At 41.7% G+C, this 27,633-nt stretch overlaps 1 protein-coding gene across 3 annotated transcripts; it reads left to right on the forward strand.

The window, feature by feature from the left end:
• Window positions 1-26,552, forward strand: pter (phosphotriesterase related). 3 transcript variants are annotated; one of them, XM_034233873.1, is made up of 5 exons: window positions 1-111; window positions 20,538-20,995; window positions 23,368-23,633; window positions 24,078-24,218; window positions 26,329-26,552. In XM_034233873.1, the coding sequence occupies exons 2-5, from the start codon at window positions 20,564-20,566 to the stop codon at window positions 26,537-26,539; spliced, it is 1,050 nt and encodes a 349-aa protein (XP_034089764.1). In that variant the 5' UTR covers window positions 1-111; window positions 20,538-20,563; the 3' UTR covers window positions 26,540-26,552. The 3 variants fall into 3 exon arrangements, with proteins under 3 accessions (XP_034089764.1, XP_034089765.1, XP_034089763.1); XM_034233874.1 differs by lacking the exon at window positions 1-111 and adding an exon at window positions 13,507-13,635; XM_034233872.1 differs by lacking the exon at window positions 1-111 and adding an exon at window positions 13,639-13,774.
• The last annotated feature ends 1,081 nt before the right edge of the window (window positions 26,553-27,633 follow it).

Here is a 27,633-nt window from a genome sequence, read left to right on the forward strand (position 1 = left end):
CTCTCGCGATGATTCACACTGTTCTCGCAGTGTACTGTACTGCTCTGTTTGTTAATCCGTTAACGTAGCAACTGCCTGTTGTTGAACTGGACCGATATAAGCAGAAACAAGGTCAGCATACTGTCTGTCAACATATTACATATATTTTAAGATTTAAGTCAATGCCCACCTCCTCGTGCTGCAGCTATGGTTTTACTGCACGTTGTTTTTGGTTGATTTTAGCGAGTTACACTTGCACCCGTTAGTCGTAAAGGCAGGCTGCCAACACTCATGCATTGAGCATGAGAGTCACGCAATTAACCCATATCTCACGCACTCACGCCACACTTGCCTTTCCTCACGCTAAGTTTTCGTCCAAAATAAATGTATATACAAATAAAGTGAAGGAACAGCAAACCGAGCGGTCAACGAAATGATACGGTCTTCTGGCTTAGTTCAGTAAAGTTGGAACGATATTGGGAGATTCTGATTTCACGGATCAATAACTCATGAACAAAACGTTATTCAGACACAAATAACGTCTCCTAAGTACCGTGGTAAGGTTGACAACGAACTACAATCACATTTCGATATAAAAAAAAGCCAATACGCGCCGTCCTCCGAGCTGGACACATTACATTGGTCTCTATTTGCAGCCGGAGAAGAAACGAGTGCTCAGGGACCGTCTGCAAAGTGCAACTCAGAAAAAAGAGAATATAATAATATTCAATCACTATTATACAGCTTATTACTACCAAACTCACTACACACATCAATAGTCTCCTGTGTGTCATACTACAGCAAGGAGTTTGGAAGAATATGCTTTTGAATAATTTTGGGGAATATTTATAATGTAAATCTTCAATCTTATCATCTTAAATAACTTTACTATTATACAGTATATTTCTACCAAACTCACTATTTGCATTGTTGTTGTTAGCATCTGGTTAGCTTAACGGATATTAAAAGCTGTTTCTAAAACAAGGAAAGGGAGAACTCTGTCCTGTCAGACTGAGAGATATACAGCTCAGTGAGGTAAGGGACTCTCTGTTTAGATATATAACTTGTACACAGTTTGTACATGTTCAATACATTTGTAACACTGTACACAAAAAAATCTCACTCCAAGCTGAACTCAAATGTTGGCAGCCCTGGTAAAGGAGCGACTATTGAAGTGATTATGCTACTAATGATTTTCAAATCCAACACATCCTCACTCCCAGGTCGGCCTATGTTGACGTTATGTCAAGTCCCCTGTCGGCTTTTTCCAACGCAAGGGGGGGGGCCTTAGCGTCCATTTTCAACGCATGGGGGGGGGGCCCTTAGCGTCCATTTTCAGCTTTCCGGGATGTCCATATGCTTCTATGGACGCTCATGGAAGCACGGCGTTCGTTTGTGTCGACTGCCCTTAAAGGCAATGTGAGCGTCCATTCTCATTGGATAACGGAGAATTGTACACCCGGAAGTCCAAACGATAGCTGGGGATTCTGGGTAGTGTAGTGTCTTCTGCCATCCTTTACTCCGAAAAAATATTTGTTTCTCCGAATCGAAGGGGAAAAATACAAAAGCATTGCACACAATTTAAACCAATCAATGTTGTGTAATTAACAAGGATAATCTGGTGTTTTTTAGTCGATGAGTAGTGCAGATATCACTGTAAAATCAATCGACAGTAAGGGGAATACTTACTTCCGGGTGTACAATTCTCCGTTATCCAATGAGATTGGACGCTCACATTGCCTTTAAGGGCAGCCGACACAAACGAACGCCGTGCTTCCATGAGCGTCCATAGAAGCATATGGACATCTCGGAAAGCTGAAAATGGACGCTAAGGGCCCCCCCCTTGCGTTGAAAATGAACGCTAAGGCCCCCCCCCTTGCGTTGGAAAAAGCCGACAGGGGACTTGACATAACGTCAACATAGGCCGACCTAGGAGTGAGGATGTGTTGGCAAATCAAGCATGTAGCTTGAAGGGAAGATATAAATGCAACTCCTAGGGGTAGGCAACAGGCGGACCGCGGTCCGGATCCGGACCCAGACGCCGACCTATACGGACCCGGACCTATAATCAATACATTAATATGGGATTTTTCGGTGCCTCCCGCTTTTTTAACGCTGATATGGGTGACTTGTACCGAACCGAAGAGTTTTCATTTTGATGGGGGGGTCCGTCCGTCAGTCCGACTGACGGACAGCTTCTCACTTTAAAAAATAAGAAGAAATCTAGACCGCAAAAATAATTAAACAAGCGAGTAACTGTTTTTCCTGGCCAAGGACAGGTTCCTTGAACACAACACGAGCGTAACGTGTCTTCACGTGGTATATGTCTGGTCTGAAAGGAGTGCTGACAGAGAGCACCGGAAGCGTCTATCGTTATTCCAACCCAGTTTAGATTTTGCTTCCGTATTACGCAAGAACGTAGCTCTACGCGATAGCGTCATAGCCTTCTTCTTCGGCTGTTATTCTTCGGCTGTTATAGCGGTCGCAGCAGGATGAATAGTTGTTTTTTGTCTTTCCAAAGGATTTGTTGACTGAAAGTAAACGATCCTGTAATCAAAGCCATATCGAAGATTCCTGAGATTGTATTACTGGTGTTTTATCATCTATAAATAGCCTGTGTGTATTCTCAAATGTCGTTTTCAGGACAAACAAACGACGTTTTAAATATCTTATCTTATCAGCAGAATATTGAATATAACCTTGACTATTACTGTGCACTTCATTTATTTGACAGCATTATTTAATGATACTATTTTATATATATATATTTAATGATACTATTTTATATATACATTTATTCATATACACACACACTTATATGTACTCACACATGTATTTATTCATAAATATACACAGATGTATTCATTCATTTATACACACACAGCATTATTTAATGATACTGTTTTATATATATATATATACACACATTTATTCATTTATAAACATATAAACACACACTTATATGTACTCACACATGTATACACACAGATGTATTTCTACACTCTGGTACTTGTACCTTTACTCAAGTACAGTACAAGATCTTATCACTTCTTACACCTCTGGAAAGCACTTTTATGTAAAGGAATAAATTTTTATAAATGTCCCAACATTTCATTTTTATATTTTACAAACGTTTATATGTTATTAATGTCAAATGTTATATGTTGTATTATATAACAAAATAGACATTAAATAAAATATTAAATAGATACCTTTACATCCTAAACAGAAGGTCAAAACGTTAATATGTTACATGACAAACAAAAAAACGAAACATTATATAGGCTATATATACAGATGTTTGCTAATGTATCCCTCTTATACAGTGGCGTTTCTAGGTGTACAAAACTGGGGGGGCAGAAAGAGGTCGGGGGAGAGAGAGAGAGAGAGAGGGGGGGGACAGAGAGAGGGGGGGAGGAGAGAGAGAGGGGGGACAGAGAGAGGGGGGGGGGAGAGATTGAGGGGGGAGTGTCAAATTACATACTGAAGACCACAGGAGCAACACTGTGAGCGCATACATTTACGTACACAGCGTGGGGATGTCATAGTAATGCACCTTCATACATGGAGTAAAGGTCACCATCACAAAGTAATTCTTAACAATAACAACAACCGTAATGCTTTAGCATTAAAACACCATAGACTGTAAATATAAGGAAAACACAGACACTCATCATCGAGGTCACAATATCAATCGATCCAGCAGAGGCAAAACACAGAAGATCAACAAAATATATGACATAAATGAACTTACCAAAGCTGAAGGCTCACTTGAAAAGAAAAGCGGCACGGCGGTCCTTCCTCTGACAGAATGTGTCTATCACTTTGGGGATGAAGTCCTGTAGTTGCTGGATCAACTGGCTTTCAATTGAAAGCATGGCCAATGCGTTAAGTCGCGGCTGTCCCATGGTGTTGCGAGTGAAAGTCTTTATCCTTTTGAGGGTGGAAAAGTTCCTCTCTGACTCGGATGTCGTCATCGGAGTTGTCACTATTATTTTGACCAAAATAACAGTCTCAGCAAACGTTTCCTCCAAGTTGTTCTCGTGAATGGATTTCAACAGAGACAGGGCAGTGTTTCCAGTGTGAAGCTCACTGTGGCGGTAGAGCGTGGTCAGCTCAGACTTCAACTTCTCCTTGTTTCCCAACGCAGGCCACAGTTTCACGGCGCAGTCAAGCTCAGGTGTAGGAAATGACAGGACATGCTGTGGGAAGAATGATCTGTCAACAAGCTTTGCAGCGATCAAATGGTCACTCTGTGAGAACCTCTGTTCCACCTGTGAGATGACTGTGTCACAAGCCTTCTTCATCACCGGCGCTGTGCTGCTGACTCGTCGGCCTGGCTCGTCTGTTCCATCATGAGCAGTGGCATCAGTTTTCTGCCTCATTTTCTGAACATTTTCCTTGAAACGGCAGAGCGCGCTGTTGATCCCAGGTGCATCGATGCTTCGTTTTTGCAGAGTGTTGTATAGAACATCCACTTCTGGCATAAGCAACGAAAAAAACTCCAGGAGCTGCATAAATGCTCGGTCCCGCAGTTTCTTTGACAGGCCGTATGCCTCACTTATGGTGACCGCATCCCATCCTGGTTGTGCGCGTATATGCTTCATACACTGAAGTAGTGCATCTCGGGTCTCCCAAACCGCATTCACAGTTCTGCTTTTAAAGTTCCATCTCACAGCCGGTGGCCGTGGGATGCGTCTCTGTGTTGCCTCTGCAAGAGCTGCAACACGTTTTGGAGCACCGGAGAAAAAAGTGGAAAAAGCAGTTAGATCTGCAAAAAAACACCTTCAGGATGCTCATCCTTGCTGAACACAGTTGCTGCAGGGTCAGGTTCAGTTGGTGGGCGTAGCAGTGAACAAACTGAGCGTTTGGGTACGTCTCCTTCATCACCGTCTGTACCCCGCGCACGTTACCGCTCATGACGGCCGCCCCATCATAGGTCTGAGCGATTAGCTTTTCTTTCAGCTTCAGGGGTTCCAGAACAGCCTTGATGCTGTTAGAGAGACCTACACCAGTTTTGTCCTTTACTTCCACAAACTCCAAAAAACGCTCTGTAACTGTGAGGTCAGGCATAATGTATCGCAGCACAATCACCATTTGCGATTTACAGGAGACATCGGTTGTCTCGTCGGCCTGAACGGCAACAAATGATGTGTTGTCCACTTGCTTGGCTATTTCCTCCCTGTACACATCATACATGCAGTCCAAGAGTTCATTCTGTATGGTGCTTGATGTCCCTTTGAAAACAAGCTGAGCTTCGTAGTGCCGTTGAAGCCTGGAATCGCCCTCACACATTGTCTCGAAAATTGACCTGAATATCCCTGGATTCAGAGAGTCCGCCGACTCGTTGTGGCCCCCGCAGTGCTGTCTCACATTTCCCACACAGTTTAATACAGGTGATGATCCGACCAAGCACGTACCTGTTTTCTTCCACCTTCCTATTATGAGAATCAATGCCGCGTCTGTAGGCGCTGTCAATCTGAGCTGCAACATTCACCCTTCCAAGTAATCCCAATTTTACGGCATTTTCCAAATGACTGTTGCTGCTCTCATGCTTCATTGTCCTCTCCGAAAGATGCTTTAAGTCCTTGTAACCTGTCCTCGACCAAGTACCTTGATCTTCACCAAAAAGCAGGCAAGGAAAGCAAAAGAGGGAATTCTTCTGGATGCTCGCCGTTAGCCATTTCTTTTTAGCAAACCACTCAGCGTTAAACCCACGTTTAACTTTGCCCGCAGTCTGGACCATTTGGAAATCCGGTGGATGGTGGGCACCGAGGCGCTTTACCTCCAGTTTCTCTCCGAGACTAAGTGTCTCAAATGTGTGCTCCAGTAAATGGTCAACTTCATTCATTTTCTTTCAGTTTTTTACTTCTTTTAATCGCTGGTGATGTTAGCTATATGCTGCTCTCTCGTCTCCTCTTCAAACTACACGTGACGTTTCGCAGCACTGCACACGTGAGTACTTACAGCCAATCAATTCTGAATTATGTGAGATGACGTATGGTGGGGATGGGAGCACTATGCCCCTACGGTCATTATTTTTTTTGCCACACACATTAAATAGAAAAATACTCTGAGCATGCGCAGTGTAGTTTTTACAATCACCGTTCACTTAGACTGTGAGAGGGAGGGGCAGGATCGGGTTTTGTCCCACATGGCTCTAAACAGCTCAAAACGGCACTCTAGACACTAATTAGAAGAACACAGACTAAAACAGAAATGTACAGACGAATCAGATTATTAAACATGACCTTAAAATATATTTTATATGTTTTTTTATTTATTTTTTAGTATTTTTTTGTAATCATTATTTGTAATACTTTCTTCTGACACTAGGTGGGGCTGTCCCACTGCTCTTATATCCATCAGGAATTAATATTAAATGATGAATTAACATTACCTCAGCACTGCATAAGTGTGGTCGTTAGTCATATTGACAAAGAAGCACTATTATATTATTATAATTATAATTATAATTATGGGCGTTTAAAAGGACGGTATTTCGCTTGTCAGATTCATATTTGCCGCCCATAGAGATGTAACGCCAGGTTGCTATAACAGCCGAAGAAGAAGGCTATGACGCTATCGCGTAGAGCTACGTTCTTGCGTAATGCGGAAGCAAAATCTAAACTGGGTTGGAATAACGATAGACGCGCACCGGAACGCCGCTCCAGCCCTTCAAATATTGCAGTACCCATAAGGAGCCGTACACATGCCACAGTGTTTGCGTGGCTGTGTCTTTAGTTGTAAGCACAGTGGCGATCTGTTGTTGTTAGCATCTAGTTAGCTAGCTATGCTAACGAATTTAAAGAGCTTTTCTACAACCAGGTGGAAGAGAGCTCTCTCCTGAGAGGCTCAAATAACCTCAGCTCAGTGAGGTTAAGGCACACCTTGATATGATCATTATAGTTATTAATGAGACTAAATGAAAAACAGGTATAAAATACTATATGACAGTAGTAAAAAAGTTGTTAAAAATAACAAGAATACAGTTTAAAAGGGGAGTGATTTCTAAAATATCCCAAAAGAAAAATCTGCTTACAGTTCTGTTTCATAATGGGTGTTGAAAGATGTATCCATAGATCCATAATTTTACTCTCAAAGTGCACCAGATTGATGCTTTTAACTTCAATATTAAAAAAAAACATCTTCCCGGGGGGCATGCCCCCGGACCCCCCTAGAGGAGGTTAGCCCCCCCCCCCCCACTTAATCATGTTCACATGGATAGGAGACTAAATACATTTGCACACATCTTGTGTCCATATCTTTCTGTTTTGGTGGTCATGCCACAACCGTGCACGTATATGCATGCGCGAGTCATGGTAAGATATCTGGATTAAGAGGTTGCTTTTTCTTTGCACAGCATGAAAGAAAGGCCAAATGAATGGGCTGTGATTTTAGTTTTTTTTTAAAGCAGAGGTTGAGTTCAATAATTTGTACGACCCTCGGAGGATGTTGTAAAGATTGAAAGGAAAAAGGTTCCCCACACCTGCTGTAAATAATAATAAAAACTCTTGATTTATAACTTAACATCTCTGTCTCCTATTGATCTGAGTATATTATAAAGAATAGCCAGTTAATTGAAGCATTATAGCACAGGCCTTTGTCAGATGGTATATTACGCTGTTTTTTTTCTGCTTCGAATAGTTCTCTCTTTTTTCACCATACTGTACCTGTGTTTGCATCACTGTAACCAATGAGCACCTGCATGTGTATGAGAATGGCCCTGACACAATTTCAGCCCAGATTTACAAACTCCTGGCAGGACAACAAGCTCGAGCTCAATTCTCACACTGAATTTAAAAAAAGTGAGTGAGGAACTGCAATATAAGAGGGAAAGAAAGAGAAACTTTAAAACTGTTCAATTGTTATGATGTGTAAAGACTGATATTGTTCTATAATCGTCTGAAACTGTTAAGTCATGATGTGAAACGGTTAACAAAGAAAAAGACAAACTCAAGCTGCTGCTACACTTTATTTTATTTATCTAAAATTAAGCACTTTTAAGATGCACATATTTTCAAAAGCTATTTTATTTATTTTCTCTATTTTATTTTGAAATGCAGCCCGAGAGGAACATTACACATATCCACAGTATTTACTGTATATCTGTATAGTTCAATGTTAATTGACAATAAATATTGTTGTTTTTGAATTGTACTTTCTTTATTTGATTGGCAGTCAGTTGTTGATTACATGCAGACGTTGATAAAGCTACAGGCTACTTCAATATATCACACTAATTCATAAAGCAACTTAGACATTTTGAAGTTCCGGACCTTTGCATGGGGAGATTTTCTCTAACTGGACCTCGTTGAATTTTTGTTGAATACCCCTGTCCTAGACGGACTACATGGTTAGTTCTACTACTAAAGCTAATAACTTTTACTTTACTTACCTCTTTGAAGTTAGTTTTAGGTTGGATATTCGACAGACTGTCACTCCTCTTTTCCTACGACCACAGCCCTCACTTGTAACGATTTAGGGATCGTCAATAAATTACCACTCAAATAAAACAAAAACTAGAATAAATGTGGTACACCTTTCTGATTACTTATGTGACATGAGTTGATTTGACAACATATTTTTGAAAGAAGACCTTTTTTTCCATTTTATGTTACCCATTAAGTAATTTTACTACTAAACTGAACACGTTTTTTCTATTTTATTTATTATTTTCACTACAATGAAAAAAAGAGGCATGTCTTATTAGTTCAGTGCAGTAATAGTATGGTATCTTTACTGGTTTTTGTTTTCACTGTAGTGGGCAAGCGAGCATGGAGATACTAAAAATAACATTGCTTTACTCTAGCAGTAATTTATGATGGCCCCTAAATAAAACCCCAGTGTTAAGATATAGGGCTCAGTTACCCAGAGCCCTAGAGAGATAAGAGTTACGACACTCCCATAGACCTCCGTTGTAAAAAATGGCGGCGCCTACTTCCGGGGTATGGACATCGAAATAGTTCAAAAATATTGTCATTTGGGCGTTGGACCTCATTCACTTACATTACGGCGCGTCGATTAGTTCCAGAGGTAAGTTGCTGAAATATCGAACTCTTTTGAATTGTCAACTGTCTATATTGTATCAGAGGCCCTTTATGATGCTTATACTGGTCTTCATTTGTATATGCACAGCGTAATTATCTATATTTTATCTTGGTTGTTACAACCAATTTAGCTAGCATTGCCTGCTAGTTAGCTAGCGCGACTTCGTCAGCTTTGAAGGTAATATTTCAGTAATGAATCGCTAGCAGCTTATATATCAATGATGCTGGGTAACTAACAAGCAGGATTTAGATTGATTATGTGTTTTTATTGTTATTTTGGTTTTTATCCGCTGAACCTGACCGTGTCAGCCATCCTTAGTCGGCTTTTTTCTGTATGATATGACTTAACTGCTAGCACTAGTAGAAATGAGGTGGCGTTTGTGATAAATATTTCATTTAATATTTCATTGAATTTTGGGATATACTAACATTTCATTATCTGACATGTTGACTGTACTTTGTTTTTTTTGGTACTGTTCCGTGTTAACTCATCTGTACTGTACAACTAGCCTAGCGCTACTCATGCTTGATGGCATGCTAGGATAGATTCCTTTGTATTGTAATATACACACTAGTTCAGGGGTGGCCAACCAGTCAGAGGTTAAGAGCCACATGTTTTCTATGTTACTGCAAAGAGCCACATCAAACACACAGTCACTGATATTGTTTCAGTTTTTAGTTTTCTGGAGACAAGATTTCAACCACGTCACTGATGCATTTTTGTGGCATTGGGATATATATTTTTTAAATCCTCTGGAGCAGAGAGAGGAGCTGTGGATTATTGTTATTGATTAATCCATCAGTGTTTCTTAGGGTCAAAAACACTAAACCCAAAATTTAAGATGAAAGCGTTTAGTTTATTTAATAAAAGAGCACATGTTCAATGTGAAAAGTGACAGTAGTTATAGATTATTTGCAATTTGGTGCTATATATATATATTATTTTTTTTAAATTATATATATATATAACACCTTGAATTTCATGGGGGGCGCGGGGCTCCGTTGGCGGTATTATTGTGATTGGCTCTTGGGCCACATCAAAATTAGATGCCTGTCATCCTCTCATACTGACACCTGACACCACACATACACACGTAGGGAGAGCCGGAGCAATTTTATCCGAGCCCAAACAACTTTGAGCGGCCAAATTACGTCAGAATGATCAGCATTCAATACTTAACAGACCTACTAAATATCAGGTTTAACTGTCAGGAGTAGTGTTGTCACGATACCAACATTTTGGTTTCGATACCAAGTCAAGAATTGCGATTCCGATTCTTTTTCTTAAAAAAAGGGAAACAGTCTTAAATGTAATTGTGCTTTATTTCACACCAGAACCATAACCATAACACAAACTTTTAAACAATGAGAACAATAAATACAATAAAGGACAAGAATTCGTATTAAATCAAATTAATACATTTCTGACAGACAGGCCTCGTGGTGTCCGTAGGCTTGCCCTCACTGTCAGAGACATATCTAAAATACATCAAAATGTCGCTTCTGGCGTCTTTTTTGTCAACAAGCCGAGGCGCAGCAGCAGCTGCACTCCCACTTGCAGCCATGCTTCTCGTTTTCTCACATGCTCTGGCAGCTAGCGCGTGGCCGCGTGCACTAGAGAGGGGAGGGACTTAGAGCGTGCTTGAGAGGGAGGGACTACAGGCACCGCTGCAGTGCAGGGAGTGAAAGCAGAGCGCTGAACACACACGGCTCTTATTAAAACAGCGCTTTCTCACCGGAGTACTTTCCCCCGTCACTCTTAAAGTACCGATACTAATGAAACGGAGGAATCGTAACGTTTTTAACGGCAGGGTATACCTTTCAAGTATCGGTACACCGTGCAACACTAGTCAGGAGTCAGTGTCTCTCCCCCAAACTCACACATACAATTCGATATGAACTGAAGAGCCGCATGAAACTAGGCAAAGAGCCGCATGCGGCTCGAGAGCCGCGGGTTGGCCACCCCTGCACTAGTTTAATGATTGTTCTTCAAAGGTATTATTCAGTCTTAAACAAATAATAGCCTACTGAATAGGCTACTCTACAGCAGTGAATGAAGGATGAGCCTAAAACATGGTCATGCATCCAAAATGTTTATTTTTAACAAAATAAACACTTAAAAAAAAATAATTAGCACTTTTTTTTTTTCACCCACAGTGACAACGCGCAGAGCATATTGGAACTCTACAGGTGTTGGGACAGAGTTCCTCAGACGAATGGACGAAAATGTGTTTTCCAGGCAGTCTGAGTGAAGCGGCTTGTGAGAACAAATTTGTGCCCTTGTCTCAACAGGTTATGCTGGACCTCCAGGATTGTTGTTGTGGCCATCACCAGTCCTGTCTGGACTGGTTTCCAGCTGCCCTTGGGACCGATCTTCAGGCCCCGAAACAGATGGATGGAGTCCCGGAGGAAGCTGATGGCCTTATCATACTCCTCCATCTTGAAATGACTTAGGGCAGTAACAGTGTTGCGTGACGACATGAGGTCAAACTTTTTGGTGTCCAATGTTCAGTCACTGTATTGGTAGGCAACAATTTGTTTTGGCCAAAATGTGTTATTCACACTCCTGACTCCAGTTTGATGTGCTGCATTCTCCTCTGAGAGGTCATGGCTTGGAAGGTTTTATATTCTGTAGTGTCTCAACAGAACCTAATATGAATTGCTTTATTGTCTCGTCGCTGGATCACCTCCCCCTGGCAAAGTGGCCTCGTTATTGTTGACAAACCTGTTTTTGTTGCTGGTTCAACAGGAGCTTCTGTAAATAGTTTTGTAAATAGTTTGAATATTTATCATAGTAATAATTTTTAGTCTCCCACTCTCTCAATTTAATTTATCGTTTCTTTGCCCCACCATATGTTTTGTTGTCCAAGGGCACTAATTTGGTCTGTGTTGAAGATTGTTTTACACTTTAGATTAATCAAAATTGTGTTTTTTGGCTGAATTAATCTTTTTCTGTTGAACCCTAACCCTCTTTGTTCTCCTTCTCATTCATTTTACTTTGTTTTGTTCTAACACACATCCCACATCACATCACTTTTTCCATACACTGTTCTTAATACTTGTTCGTCCATTTTACTTTGTTCTTCCTGTTGTTCTTGTTCAAACACATATATCAATTGTTCATCCACTGTTGTGGTAAAATGATATTCATAGTCTTAACATGATCATGCTACCCATGCTAACATGAACACAAACGTTTCCCTCCAAAAATGTAAAACGTATCTAGTACAGGCATGAAAACGGGTCAGGGGTGAAAAAGGTGAGAAGGATATTATCCCTCTAGGGGGGTCCGGGGGCATGCTCCCCCAGAAGAACATTTTGAATATTCCATATTTTAAAGCATCAATCTGATGCATTTTGAGATGCATTTTTTTGCCAACCTGGGGAGAGCTGGAGAAACTTAACTTCAGCCATGAGTCAAAAATATTATGGCCTCCTTACTAAGTATTATCAGGGATGCAAACTCATCAGATATGGAAAAGGTGACAAGGACCCGAGCCCCCCGACCCCACGGAATATCGGCTTTAAAATGAGGAATAACAGAGGATTTTAGCAGTCAAAACAACTAAAGCAGCAGTGTTAATAATAACAGAAACGCTAAAGAGTCACATCTAATAGAAATATATAAAAGCATTTATTTTAATTGTGTAGCAGTCAGTTTATAATTTTGGCAGCACTGTTGAGCATTTTGAAAATCTATTGTCATGCCTCTGTGCAAGGCTTAGTCTTTCTATCTTTATGGCATCTGGTGTAAAGTAACTAAATTCATAAACTCAAGTACTATAGCCTACTTGGGTACAATTTTGAGATACTTGTACTTTATTTAAGTATTTCAATGTTTTGCTACTTTGTTCTTCTTCTCCTCTACAGTTCAGAGGTAAATTGTGTACTTTTACTCCACTACATTTATGTAATACCTTTAGTTACTTTGCAGATGTGGATGAATGATGTGAAATCTAATCAAGTGTTGAATCAGACTTTAGTTAAAACTGTCAATAAAAAGTATGCAATAATGCAATTACAGCTGAAAAAGTACTTGGGTGTGTGTTTTTTTTATATATATATATATATATATTTACCATTCAATAACGCAATCGCTGCTGTCTGTCTGTCCCATAGAAGAACATGACAGCGCAGCGCAACTATACTACGGACGTGACTGCCCTGGCAGTGACAGCAACATAGCCTGCTTGTGCTACCACACTTTCCCCTCAAAATATTGTTAAATAACGAAATTTATAAATAGTGCCAATCCATACAAAGTGTAACCACATCATGTAAATATGAAAGCAATCTTTAAAAAATAACAGCGTTGGTTTAATCTATGACTATTTTGACCATGTTTGTGCTGTTTTTGCCATAGAGAAGCATTGCAACGGAAGTGCGTTTTGAACTATCCCGGCATACATAAACCACGTGACCGGCTGGCGGCGACATCAAAGAGTGTCGTAACTCTTATCGCTCTAGGGCTCTGCAGTTACCATGCTGTAACTGCCTCAGTATGTGAAACTGAAGCAGGAGTTAACGTCTGTAGAGTATCCAACCTAAAACTAACTTCATCGCCGTTTGCACTTTGCACTCCAAAGGTCCGTTTTCTGCATTCACTGTGAGTTGAACCTGGTCAATCAGTTGTCAGAGCTTTGTTTTACAAACACACACACACTGTCATTTTCTATCCGAGTTTGGCTCATAAAAAAGGAAGAGGCTTCTAAAGTGTAAGGCTAAGTTGAATGACATAAACTACGGTGAGTCATACTCTGTCCTATATGTGTTTCTTATTGCCAGATTACTGGCTCAAAAGTTTCACCTTTATAAAAATGTTTATTTGTTTATCTGGTTATTGTTAGTATTATTATTATGAATTACTGCTTATCTTTCTTACAGTGCAGACGCTTTTCTGCTTGCTCCTGCCTCTGCTTACTTTTTATGCTGATTTTCCTATTCTTATTCTCTGAAAACTTCGAGCAGCGGCTCCTGGACATTAACTTATCACTGGGACAGTTCATCTTCGTAAATAGACGGAGGGTCTCAGCCATATTTCAACATTTTTACGACGACGTCAGTCTTACAATAGCGTGGCCTAGCAACAGCTAAAGCCTGGTAGGCTACTGCTATTTAGCTAGTTGGTAGCAAAATGCCTCCGTTCTCTACAGATGACTTCCAGAAACTTATACAGAAGATGGCTGTGTTGGAAATGAAAATGCAACGGTTGGAAGTTAACGTGGAAGTGAATGGACTATGTCGTGGGAATGACACGACTTTACCAGTGTTGCAAAATAATGGAGAAGGGTATACTAACTCACAGCTAGTTAGCAGCTACAAGGATTCCAAGGAACAGGAGGGCTGTGTACCGGGTAATAAATCTACAAGTGGTAGTCCTCCCTGGAACTCTCTGGGTGCAAAGCCTAACGGGCCGTCCACACAGCAGCTTTGACCAAATCTTGAAAATCCTGGAGCTGGGCGTGTCTGACAGCTTGAGGATTTCGCGACCAACAACCAATCACATGAATATCACATGAATATCCCGCCCCCGAAATACAAAGCAAAACAACCCGGTTCTTCTCCAGTGCTTCTCAAAGTGTGGTCCGCGGACCACTGGTGGTCCGTGAGCTCCCCCTAGTGGTCCGTGAGTATATTGGTAAAATGTCACATTTTTAATTAATTTAAGTTTTCCGCACTCTCGCGGGAATATCTCCGCAATGGAACGAGCTTAAGTTTCACTTTCGATTGCATGATATAACCCAGATAAACATCTTCATCACACATGTTGCCACTTGTTTGTAAAAATGTCTGGCGATTTGTAAAAAACGATGTGTTTTTGGATATTTGTGGAGTTAGGTGGTCTGCGAGTGTTTTTTTATTGGTTAAGTGGTCCTTGGTATGAAAAAGTTTGAGAAACACTGTTCTACACTATTGTCAAATAGGAAGGGCTATGATGAACATTTATTTTTTTTAACATTTTGAACATTTATGAGATTAATGTTTATGGTGCTATTTTATGCTACATTCCATGCGGGCTAATGATACTGTCTATGCTTGCTAGCAACGAAGTAAACTAGCAACGAAGTAAACTGGATAAAAAATCCCCAAACAAGCGAAAACCTACCAGTTTCACCCACTGTCTCTGGCACCTCCCTCCATGCCTGGTTCCTCCGGTTTGTATCCCGGTAAATAGTCTGGTCGTAAAGAACCGGGTGATTTGCTACCGTAATTTCTCGTTTGGAATATGAGGAAATGAACTGGTCTGTCTGGTTCTCCCTGCTTACACGCGGTTTGATTGGCTAGAGCTTGAACTGTCAGATTTGCATAAACGGATCTGATTGGCTGTCGCTTCCAGCTCAGTCTCAAAAGTTGAACATTGTTCAACTTTGGAATCCTGAACATCCTGGAAATCCTGGAAATCTTCGCCTCGCCCCCCCCACAATGCAATTCGGCGACAAGCGAGGGAAAGTGACGTCATCCCCATTCAAAGTCAATGGGCGGAGACGCGCTGGAAGCGGTGGACAAATCACCAAAAGCTGCTGTGTGGACGGGCCGTGAGAGTAAATCATTTCCATGGGATTTGGGAGGACGGATAACAGGCAGAGCCCAGAGCTCCGAAATCTGTGATGCGACCGGCTGGCCTGCATTGTTATCACCCAGGAAGAGCGCCCTCTTCAACCCCTATTCATACTAGGAAACAGCAGTGGACAGCTGCTAAAGGGAGAATTACAAACAATCCTCCTAAACCACCAAGTGTGCCAATCCAGAACAGATACGCTCCGCTGACCGAGAACCGGAGATCTGATGACCTGGATAACCTGTCCTCTTCACGCAGCAGGGTAAGGACCAATAGCTACTCTAAAAGTAAAAGGCTAGAGGGAAAGCTAACGACTGGGCCTGAACTCTGATTGTGGGTGACTCTGCTGTAAGAGATGTAAAAGGTCTGTGTAATAAGAACAACACCAAAGTACTCTGTTTTCCCAAGGATGTGGTCTCTGACTCGGCTGAGAAGATCCTGCATATTGGGGCTGAACATCCGACTGTGAAGAATGTGGTACTGCACATTGGAACAAATGATGTTGTGAAACAACAGTCAGAAGTGCTGAAAGAAGACTTTAAATGTTTGTTGGAAACTGCCAGCTCTCTAAATGCAGAGGTGTTCATCAGTGGCCCTCTACCGCCAGTCAGAAGAGGAGTGGAGAGATTCAGCAGATTGTTTGCACTGAACACCTGCCTTTCAACGGCCTGTACTGACCATTCTGTTCATTTTATTGACAATTTTAACTTTTTCTGGGATCGCAGACATCTTTTCAAGGCAAATGGAGTTTGCCTGAACAAGTCAGGAGTGAAATTGTTTATCTCTAACATATTCAACTGCCTGCGTCATCAATCTGTTCCCTCTGCCAAGGACAAGCGGCAAGAGGAATCAAAACAAGAGAAAGACACAACACATCACGCAGAAAACCCTGAAGAATTATCACTGCACCCGCCTGAGGAATGTTCTGATTATGGGAGACCTATGAGACAAATGGAGGAGTCTCCACTGCCCGTCACCCCCCCCCCCCCCCCCCCTGTCAACGCCTTTGAGGATACTCCGTTCACCCTTTCACCCTCGCCCACCCTCCTGGAGATCGATGAACACACAAAGGAGATACAGAGGGTTGGCACCGATTCCTTCCTGGAGTTCAAAGACCAAACGAAGGCAATACGCAGGGCTGGCACCATGTCCTTTACCCCCGCTCCTCAACGACGCCCACCAAAATCACCGCGGAGACGCGCACCATCTCCCCCGTCCTCATCACCGCGCCTACGTCAACCACCTCCCCCCCTGCCAGCATGTCCTCTACCCCCGCACCATCTCGCCCGTCTCCATCACCGTGCCTACGTCGACCACCTCCCCTCCCTTCGAGGGGGCATCTGCAGTCTCCGAAGCCTGATAAGGATGTGTGTGTGTACAAAACACAACAAACTCTTACTGATATGTGATGGGTCCAGGCTCAAGGGCGTATGGCACTCTCAACTCTTTCCAGGACATGTCGGGGCCCTGCCTGCCAGTAGCTTTGCCGATATCTGTGTTGATAGGTAATAGATTAAGAGCGGTGAATCATAGAAACAGGAAGCGCTCAAACGTTTGTGTGAGTGTATCTAATTTAGCAGTGATTCCATGTCAGCCACAGCTTGTTACAAAAAACATGACTGATAGTGTGTTTAACAAACTTAAACTAGCTTTATTAAATGTCAGGTCTTTGGCAGGAAAAACATTTTTAATCAATGATTTTATCACTGAGCACAATCTCGATTTTATGTTTTTAACAGAAACTTGGATTGAACAAAATAACAGTGCAGCTGTTCTTATCGAATCAACCCCTCCCAACTTTAGTTTTATGAGTCAGGAAAGAATGCATAAGAAAGGGGGTGGAGTTGCTATTCTGTTCAATGATTCCCTTCAATGCAGGAAGACATCGTATGGAAACTTTGATTCTTTTGAATATGTGGCCCTTCGGCTGAAATGCTCCTCTCGAGCTCTGTTCCTAAATATCTATAGACCACCCAAATACTGTGCAAGCTTTTTTGATGACTTTACTGAACTGCTTGTCTATAGTGTGTATTGACTTTGACCGTCTAGTCATTGTTGGTGATTTTAACATCCATGTTGACAACCCCCAGGACAGAGGGGCTAAATAACTGTTTTGTGTTCTTGATAGCTATGGACTGACTCAGCATGTGACGGAGCCCACGCACAATAAGGGGCACACTCTGGACTTAATTATCTCAAAGGGTGTGAATATCTCTAAGGTTGTGGTGACTGATGTTGCACTCTCTGACCATTCCTGTGTTTTCTTTGAGAGCTCTATTTCTGTTCACAAAAATGTTCAAAAAGAGGTAACCACAAAGCGATGTTTAACTGAAAATACTAGGGAAATGTTTACTCAGAATTTCTCTTCCACACTTGCCCCTGCCAACATCTCAGTAAATGAGCTAGTAGATCATTTTAATTCAAAAATTAAAAATGTTATAGATGCCATTGCTCCAACTAAGGTAAAGGAAGTGACTGGCAAGAAAATATCTCCATGGAGAAAGGCCATGAGCGTGAAAACAGAAAAAAGAGAATGTCGAAAAGCTAAACGCAGGTGGCGAAAAACAAAACTCCAGGTTCACTTTGAAATCTATAAAGAGAGACTTGGCCTTTATAATTTGGAATTGAAAAACGCACGACAATCGTTCTTCTCTGACATCATTACCAAAAACAAAAACAACGCACGTGCCTTGTTTGCTACTGTCGACAGACTAACTAACCCCCCAGTGTCAGTAGCCTCTGAATTGCTATCTACCAGGGCGTGCAATGATTTTGCCTCCTTTTTCACTGACAAAATTCAGAAAATCAGACAAGCAGTCAGTGCCTCTGCATCAGGAACAGCAAATGTGTTGTCCCTATCTCCACTTAACATCAATTCAGACATCATGACACAGTTCCATCAGATTAATGATAAAAACCTAGAGGACATTATTCAACTTCTGAAATCCTCCTCCTGCTGCCTTGATATTATTCCAACAGGATTTTTCAAAGATGTTTTGCCTTGCATGGCCTCAGATCTACTTCATACAGTAAACAAATCTCTTCACTCAGGTATTTTTCCACAGGCCCTGAAAACTGCAGTCATTAAACCGCTCTTAAAAAAGAATAATCTAGATGCTTCAGTAATGAACAATTACAGGCCCATATCAAACCTCCCATTTCTAGGTAAAATCATTGAAAAAGTTGTTTTTCAACAGTTGAGTAATTTCTTGCATTTAAATAACTGTTTTGATGTGTTCCAGTCAGGCTTTCGTCCAAACCACAGCACTGAGACTGCTCTTGTAAAGGTCTTTAATGACATCCACTTAAACACAGACAGTGGCAGAACTTCAGTGTTTAGTATTATTAGATCTCAGTGCTGTGTTTGACACTGTTGACCACAGCATATTACTAGACCGACTGGAAAACTGGGTGGGACTTTCGGAAACAGTTCTGAATTGGTTTGAATCCTACTTAAAGGACAGAAACAACTTTGTTTCTATAGGTAAATACACATCTGAGTTGACAAATATGACATGTGGGGTTCCTCAAGGCTCCATCTTGGGGCCTCTTCTCTTTAACATCTACATGCTACCACTGGCTCAGATAATGAAGAACAACAAAATAAGTTACCATAGCTATGCAGATGACACACAAATTTATGTGACAATTTCACCAGGAGACTATGCTCCAATTCAAACACTGAGTAAGTGCATTGAACAAATCAATGACTGGATGTGTCAGAACTTTCTCCAATTAAACAAAGATAAAACTGAGGTAATGGTTTTTGGAGCCAAGTCAGAACGTTTAAAAGTTAGTGCTGAGCTTCAGTCTGCAATGTTCAAAACAACAGATAAAGCCAGAAATCTAGGTGTAGTCATGGACTCTGACCTGAGTTTCAACAGTCACATTAAAACAGTTACTAAATCAGCCTACTATCACCTAAAGAATATATCTAGGATTAAAAGACTAATGTCACAGCAGGATTTGGAAAAACTTGTCCATGCTTTTATCTTCAGTAGACTCGACTACTGCAATGGTGTCTTCACAGGTCTCACTAAAAAATCTATTAGGAAGCTGCAGCTGATTCAGAACGCCGCTGCTCGAGTCCTCACTAACACTAAGAAAGTGGATCACATCACTCCTGTTCTGAAGTCTTTACACTGGCTTCCTGTGTGTCAAAGAATAGATTTCAAAATACTGCTGCTGGTTTATAAAGCACTGAATGGTTTAGGCCCAAAATACATTTCTGACCTCCTGCTAAATTATGAACCATCCAGATCTCTCAGGTCTTCAGGGACTGGTCAGCTTTCTGTCCCCAGAGTCAGAACTAAACATGGTAAAGCAGCGTTCAGTTATTATGCTCCAAATATCTGGAACAAACTCCCAGAAACCTGCAGGTCCGCTGCAACTCTGACTACTTTTAAATCCAGGCTGAAGACTTTTCTTTTTGTCGCTGCTTTTAATTGAACTATTCATATTTTAGACTGCACTGTAACTTTTATCCATGTACTTTTTTCTTTTAATGTTTAATTGACTGCCATGTATTTTTTTCTTTTAATGTTTATTTTATTAGCTTTTCTTTTTAATGACTGATTTTAAATGCCATTTTCTTAATCTCATTTTTTGTAAAGCACTTTGAATTGCCTTGTGTTGAAAAGTGCTATATAAATAAACTTGCCTTGCCTTGCCTTGCCTTGCCTTGCCTTGCCTTGCCTTGCCTTGCCTTGCCTTGCCTTGCCTTGCCTTGCCTTGCCTTGCCTTGCCTTGCCTTGCCTTGCCTTGCCTTGCCTTGCCTTGCCTTGCCTTGCCTTGCCTTGCCTTGCCTTGCCTTGCCTTGCCTTGCCTTGCCTTGCCTTACTGTATCTTATAAATTCCCATTTGTTCTAAGCAGGGAGGTTTCTTAATGTGTGCATAACTTGAATGTATTAAATCGATACATATATATTAAAAAGTGTGTGTCCCTCCAGGTTGTTGGAATCGCTGAACACCAGTAATGTCAGAGTTGAGTGGGAAGGTCCAGACCGTCCTGGGCCTGGTGGATCCGGACCAGCTGGGCCGCACAATGACCCACGAGCACCTGACCATGACCTTTGCGTGCTGCTACTTCCCCCCTCCTCAAGGCGACGAGGCGGTGGCGGAGAACCCGTTCCAGATGCAGCACATGCACTGGCTGAGGCAGAACCCCTACAGCTGCCACGAGAACCTGCTGCTGCAGCAGGAAGTCCCCGCCGTGAGGGACGAGCTGCTGGCCTACAGGAAGGCCGGCGGGGGAACTATCGTGGAGAACACGACCACAGGCATCGACCGGGACCTGCCCACCCTCAAGCAGCTCTCCAAGGACACAGGGGTCCACGTCATAGCAGGAGCAGGGTACTACGTGGACTGCACCCACACTGAGGCCACCAAGAGAATGAGTGTGGAGAAGGTGAGGCCCAGTCTGGTTATGGTAGCTGCCAATCTGCACGAAATCTGTCATTCAATCTGTCGAAAAACATCTATATTGTGGAAACTTAAAGAGATAAATAGTCCCCAAAGGCATAATTTGTTTATCAGTTACTCACCCAGTTCTAAATACACTCAGTGTTCACAACACACTTCAAACAGATACTAGTATCAGCCTGAATACATGTGTTTAGGAGTGCGCAGACGACTGGATAAATAGGACTTTTAATTATACTGCACTCGCTGCTAATTTGCTTCTAAAGGGATGTTTTGATATATTTTTGCTGTTTAAACACTGCCCCGATTTACATCAATGTATAATGAATCTCAGATTTTGGATTCTTTCTTCACAGAGAAGGCATGCAAGAAAAAACAAAATCTTTAAGAATGCAAGGTAACAGAGAGCGATTAATTGGTATAAGAATGGTCTTTTGTGGAGTGAAGTATTCCTTTTATCAGCGTTTTTTTTTTTACATGTGTGTCCTAAATTTGCCACTGGTACTGAATGCCTCAGTCATAAGACAGGAAGGACATCCTGCAACAATTTGTAGTGCTGACGAAATGTCCCCTATTCTCTCAGCACATTCTGTTATGTTCTTTTCCATCTCTGTATTGATTTGAACAGGTTTTACGGCCCGTCTAAACTACAGGCATAAAAAAATCTTGAAGCTGGGCGTGTCTGAGGCTTGCCGATTTCTCGCGACCAACAACCAATCAGGAATCTCCCGCCCGCCCCCGGCATACAAAGCAATAGCAATGTTAAAACAAAGTAAACTGGATATACAATCCCCAAACAGGCGAAAACCTACCAGTTTCACCCACTGTCTCTGCCACCTCCCCCGATGCCTCGCTCCTCCGGTTTGTATCCAGGTAGATGAACAGAGACTGATCATACAACACCGGGTGATTCACTACCGCTATAATGAATTTTCCCTCCATTTTTTTGAATATGAGGAAATGACCTGCGTAGTCTCTCCCAGCATACATGCGGTTTGATTGGCTGGCGCTTGTACTGTCAGATTTGCATACGCAGGATTTGATTGGCTGATGCCAAGCATCGAGCCTCAAAAGTTGAACATTGTTCAACTTTTGATGCCGATAGATGCTCGTGATGCTTGCAAAGCCATGCCATGCTCCCCACAATGCAGTTCGGCGAAGTTTAAAAATCTTCTACGTCACCCCATTCAAATGAATGGGCGAAGCGTTGAAAGCATTTTTCGATGCCTGTAGTGTAGACGGGCCGTTAGGAGCAGAGATGGGGTCGTTACTAAAAAAAAGCAATATATTACATATTACATATTACTTTTAAAAAAAAAAGTAATATAGTACACTACTTCGTTACTAGATAAAGTAACTCGTTACTTTACTCGTTACTTTACTCGCAGGGCCGGCCCGCCCCTACAGGCAGATCACGCAGACTGCGGCGCACCTACAGTGTGCGCGCCACAGTTTTGCCTCTGCGAGACTCCACTTGCACCCCCAATTACTATTGCATTAAGGAAGACATAACACACTTTTTATATGCTCTAAAATAGGCTACCAGCCTACCACAACAAGCTAACAGTCTGTGAAACGTAAATACACTAATTAATGAAACCAGTTCAAGACGCATTATTCTTATCATTCTTTATGAGCGCATAACGGTAAGGTATCTAATGACTTATTTAGTAGTCCATAACTTAGTAACAGAGATGGTCAAACTAAAGTGGTAGAGACATGGCAGAATTCCTACAATGAAGCGGGGCATTGAACTGTTCACCCGTGAGAGGGCGATCAACAAAAGAGAGCGAGCGGCCCCGTTGAGGGAGTTTACAGATGAAAAGACTCAGCCATGTTTATGCAGCACTGCACGTGGAGATGTGGTCTCGCAAATCGCGCAGATTACATAGGCCTACATGTATATACACCGATATAAACCTGCGGCGGAAACCCCTCTTGTCTGTCAGTGAGTGTGATTATTTTATAAAAGTAACGAAGTAACGCATGTCGGGGCAATGTTAGTAACTGTAGTGTGATTACTGAGTTATAAAAAAGTAACGCGCTACACTACTTCGTTACCGGCATACGTAATATTAGTACAGTAACGCGTCACTTTGTAACGCGTTACACCCAACTCTGGTTAGGAGTTATGCACTAAGAATCGGCATTACACATCACATGTCACTTGTTAGACGCTTTTATCCAAAGCGACCCACTGAGCCACAGCCTCCCTGCAATCTTCATATATGTTTAAATACTATCATTTAAATATGCTCTTTCCATGTGCATTACCCCTGTTAAAGGGACAGAATCAAGAAAAGAGTCATTTTAATGCACTAATACGTCAGTAAACAGGTTTTATTTCCTGCCGGTCAGCTCACAGACATCATCGTCAGCGAGGTGCTTCACGGCGCCGACGGTACTGACATCCGCTGCGGAGTGATCGGAGAGATCGGCACCGGCTGGCCCATCACTGAGAGTGAGAGGAAGGTGCTGAGGGCCACAGCTCACGCTCAGACACAGCTGGGCTGCCCCGTCATCATCCATCCCGGCAGGAACCCCGCGGCTCCGGCTGAAGTCCTGCGGATTCTCCAGGAGGCTGGTGGTGACATCAGTAAAACTGTCATGTCACACCTGGACAGGTTAGAGGTCCATAGAAAACAGTTAGGGGTTGTTGACAGTGTATTCAGTCTTTAAGATATAAACATTATTGAATTTAAAATCACAATTAGAATTTTCACTCAGTATTTCCTGTCCTACATAACTTTTGTTCCCAATACTAAACAAAATGCCGATTATTACATTTGAACATTTCCCAGAAAAACAGTTCCTGTTAACCGTCATAATACGATCCAGACGATTTCCTGATGGCATACATTGTGAAATTCAGTAAAGAAGCAGCTACAGGCTGCATATTTAAAGTGCTAACATCCAGTGCACATTCAGCTACTTTTTACCTCTACACTCATATCTAACTTTACTCTCCGTCACTGAAAAGCTTTGGACTTGGACACAGGATAAACGTTTGCTTTTAAATGTAGCATCTATCACTTTTGTTCCAGTAACCTTTTCGGCTCTTCCTGCAGGACTATATTTGATGATGGTGAACTGCTTGAGTTTGCGAAGCTTGGGAGTTACCTGGAGTACGATCTGTTTGGAACAGAGATGCTGGACTACCCCTACAACCTGGAGGTGGACATGCCCAGTGACAGCCAGAGAGTGAAGGCGTGAGTAACACAGAGCAGGGTTAAACTTTCAGACTTACATCGTGATGGTATTGTGACGAGAAGTGCCAAACGGGAACAAGTGTGGTCACATTGATAGGATCATGTTACATTTTAATTATACATTTATTCTTATTGATGTAACATTGTCTTGCACTATTTGATATGTTTTATTTGTTTTATGTCCTATATATATTAATGTTCCACTGTTGAAGGAGCCTGTGACCTAAGTCTTTCATTGCCATATCTACACTGTAGCTAATGTGCAAATGACATAAAGCCTTGAATGTTGAATTTAATCTATTTATCTATTCTATATCGCTACCATAGGCGGCGCGTGAGGCTCAGGTTTGGGAAGGCAACATAACTTTTTTTACCTGACGCTGTCCGCCTCCGGCGTCTATAGAAAAGAGATCAACTCAGTGTGCGGAGTTTAAATCTCTCAAGTCATATTACAGGATAAAGGAAATACAGTTTAAACTGCCGTATGCAGAGAAGACGCCGACGTGTCGCACTTATCATTCATATCACATCATCAATCTGATCATCGATCATATAATATCATAATATATCATATATTTCCTTATCTGAGTCAGCTTTTCCAGCCGTATCTGGCCGTGCAACACTCACAGTGTCACATACTGTATGCAGAAGTATTATTTTAAGCAACACATTATGTTGACGAAACACTCGAGTCAAATGTAATTAAAGTCAGATCCACTCGTGTCTTAGACGTGAACGCGCTCTCAGCTGGTGAGAGAAACCCTGGCTTGATTTACCGAGTTGATAACCAGCGTCGTAGGACCGCTTAGCGAGATCTCGTTTGTTAGTTTGTTGTTGTTAGTTTGTTGTTGTTAGTTTGTTTGTTACTCAAACATATCCAGGGTATGTTGAACTGGCTTCGTAGTACAGGGCACAGGTGGCTAGCAGCGCTAATGTCAAAGACACAGACATTATACATTATATTTGTATTTTACCAGGATGCAGTGACACACATATTTGGGAAGGCTTAGCCTTCCCTAGCCTACAGCACCCGCCGCCCCTGATCGCTACATTAGTGTATATCACTTAGAGAAACATTATATTCTACTCCATGAGGAGAGGAGACAGCGTCCTATAGTTTTAGAGACACTAATCTCCCACTACTGTGACGTCATGCGTCAACAGGAGTGATGAATGATTCGCCACATGTTAGCCCACACAAACAATAATGTTTAACACTAGAACCGCCAGAGGTCGCTGTATACCTAAAACCGCAAACGGGTAAAATGTACCCGCTATTGATTTTCAAGGTACAATGTTCTTTTATTTATCATACAGAACAGTGAGTTTTGATCGCACAGGGATGAAACTTATACCAATATAATCTGTGGACTCTCAGCTCTTCATTTGATATCGTTTGTGCAGATAGCATGAAGTATAACATATCGCTAAGAGTGCTGATTTAAACGCTTGGTGTTAGACTTGTGTTTTGTTTAGGTACAAATCTCTCTATCTCTCTATCTATCTATAACTATCTATCGATCCATCTGTAATGTTCTGTTCTATGAACATATAATTGTTTACATAAACAGACGACACGGACTACTTCTCTCATTCCGAGTGTCCATCTTTATTCAACTGGCACGTAACCTGCACACATGCATTACGTCCTCAACGTGAGCTCAGTCATCCAAGATCTTGTATTCTCCAAGATGTTACACTATCTATAACTATCTATCTGTCTATTTCTCTCTCTATTCATATATCAATATATCTATCTATCTATCTCTCTCAATCTATCTATCTATCTATAAGGAACCGCAGTAGATAAAAGGCGTTGCTATAGCAACACGTTATGTTTACGCTGCATTTTCTATGAGGTAAATATTACCCGCTGGCGGATATAGGTATAATGGCATTTTGGCGATTTTTTCAATCTGACTTCATATTGACAATTGTTAACAACTGAGGGTGCTACATAACACACTTTCAGGAAAAGTCACGGACTGGGAGACTTTAATATGTTATTGAAAAAAAGTTACATACAATCTAAAAACAGCTGCGGGTAAAATGTACCCGTTGGCGGTTCTAGTGTTAAGGTCCCTCATTTTGTTTCTTTCTCCACCCTCAGCTTGGAGTTACTCGTGAAGGAGGGCTACGGCGACAAGGTACTGGTCGCACACGACATCCACACCAAGAACCGTCTCACAAAGTACGGCGGCCACGGCTACTCTCACATCCTAAAGAATATTGTGCCGAAGATGCTGATGAGGGGGATCTCGCAGCACCAGGTGGACAAGATCCTCATCGACAACCCCAAACACTGGCTGACCTTCAAATAAGCAAGAAAAGGGAGAAAATCAGAGAGCAATTTGATTAAGCAATTTTGTATCTTCACGCCAATAAATCTCACAATGAAGTCTTACGGCCTGTCCACACACAGGCATGAAAAAAATCTTGAGAAATCTTGATGCTGGGCGTGTCTGAAGCATGGCGATTTTTTGCGACCAACAACCAATCACATGAATCTCCCGCCCCCGACATACAATGGCAATGTTAAAACGAAGTAAACTGGATATAAAATCCCCAAACAGGCGAAAACCTACCAGTTTCACCCACTGTCTCTGGCACCTCCCTCCATGCCTGGTTCCTCCGGTTTGTATCCCGTTAATAGTTCTGGTCGTAAAGAACCGGGTGATTTGCTACCGTAATTTCTCGTTTGGAATATGAAGAAATGAATTGCGGTCTGGCTCTCCCAGCTTACACGCGGTTTGATTGGCTAGCGCTTGTACTGGCGGGATTTGCATAAACGGGATTTGAAAGATTTTTTTCATGCCTGTGTGTGGACGGGCCGTTAGAATGAAGACAATGAGATGTTTGCAATAATCACAGTCCAAACTCTTGTTTAAATATGCTTTAAGACGCTAAAACCAATGTGTTGTTTGTGGATTAATTTGTCACCAGTGTCAACACTTATTGTCAAGCATTGTCTTTCGAATTGAAAAATTAACAGGCTGTTGTTTCATCCAGCGGAGAGGCTTTTTTTATATAAAGACCCTCATTAATTAAAACTTGATTTTATATTTGTGATCATATATTATTCACTTTTCTCGAAATAAAGCTTTAGAGGATCACAGTGCCTCATTAGCACTGTTTTAGTCCCATTTATGTCACCAAAAATCGAATTGTCTTGCAAACGCGAATGCAATCTAAAACAGATATTTTTTCTTTCTCTGGAGGAATTATCTACAGTTGTGCTCTCAATGTCAATGTTGTAGCAAAATGCAAAGATGTTTTTGGAGAATAAATAATGAGCGTGGCAGTAATCAGTATGCCGCTCTGCTCTCGATGCGGCTGTGTTAGATGAGTTGTCCTGTTGCCCCTCAGTGGGTGTCTGGGTGTCAATGGGAGGCTGACTGGATGAAGGACATGTTCT

This window comes from Gymnodraco acuticeps, unplaced genomic scaffold (assembly GCF_902827175.1).
Source record: "Gymnodraco acuticeps unplaced genomic scaffold, fGymAcu1.1, whole genome shotgun sequence".
Taxonomy (NCBI): domain Eukaryota; kingdom Metazoa; phylum Chordata; class Actinopteri; order Perciformes; family Bathydraconidae; genus Gymnodraco; species Gymnodraco acuticeps.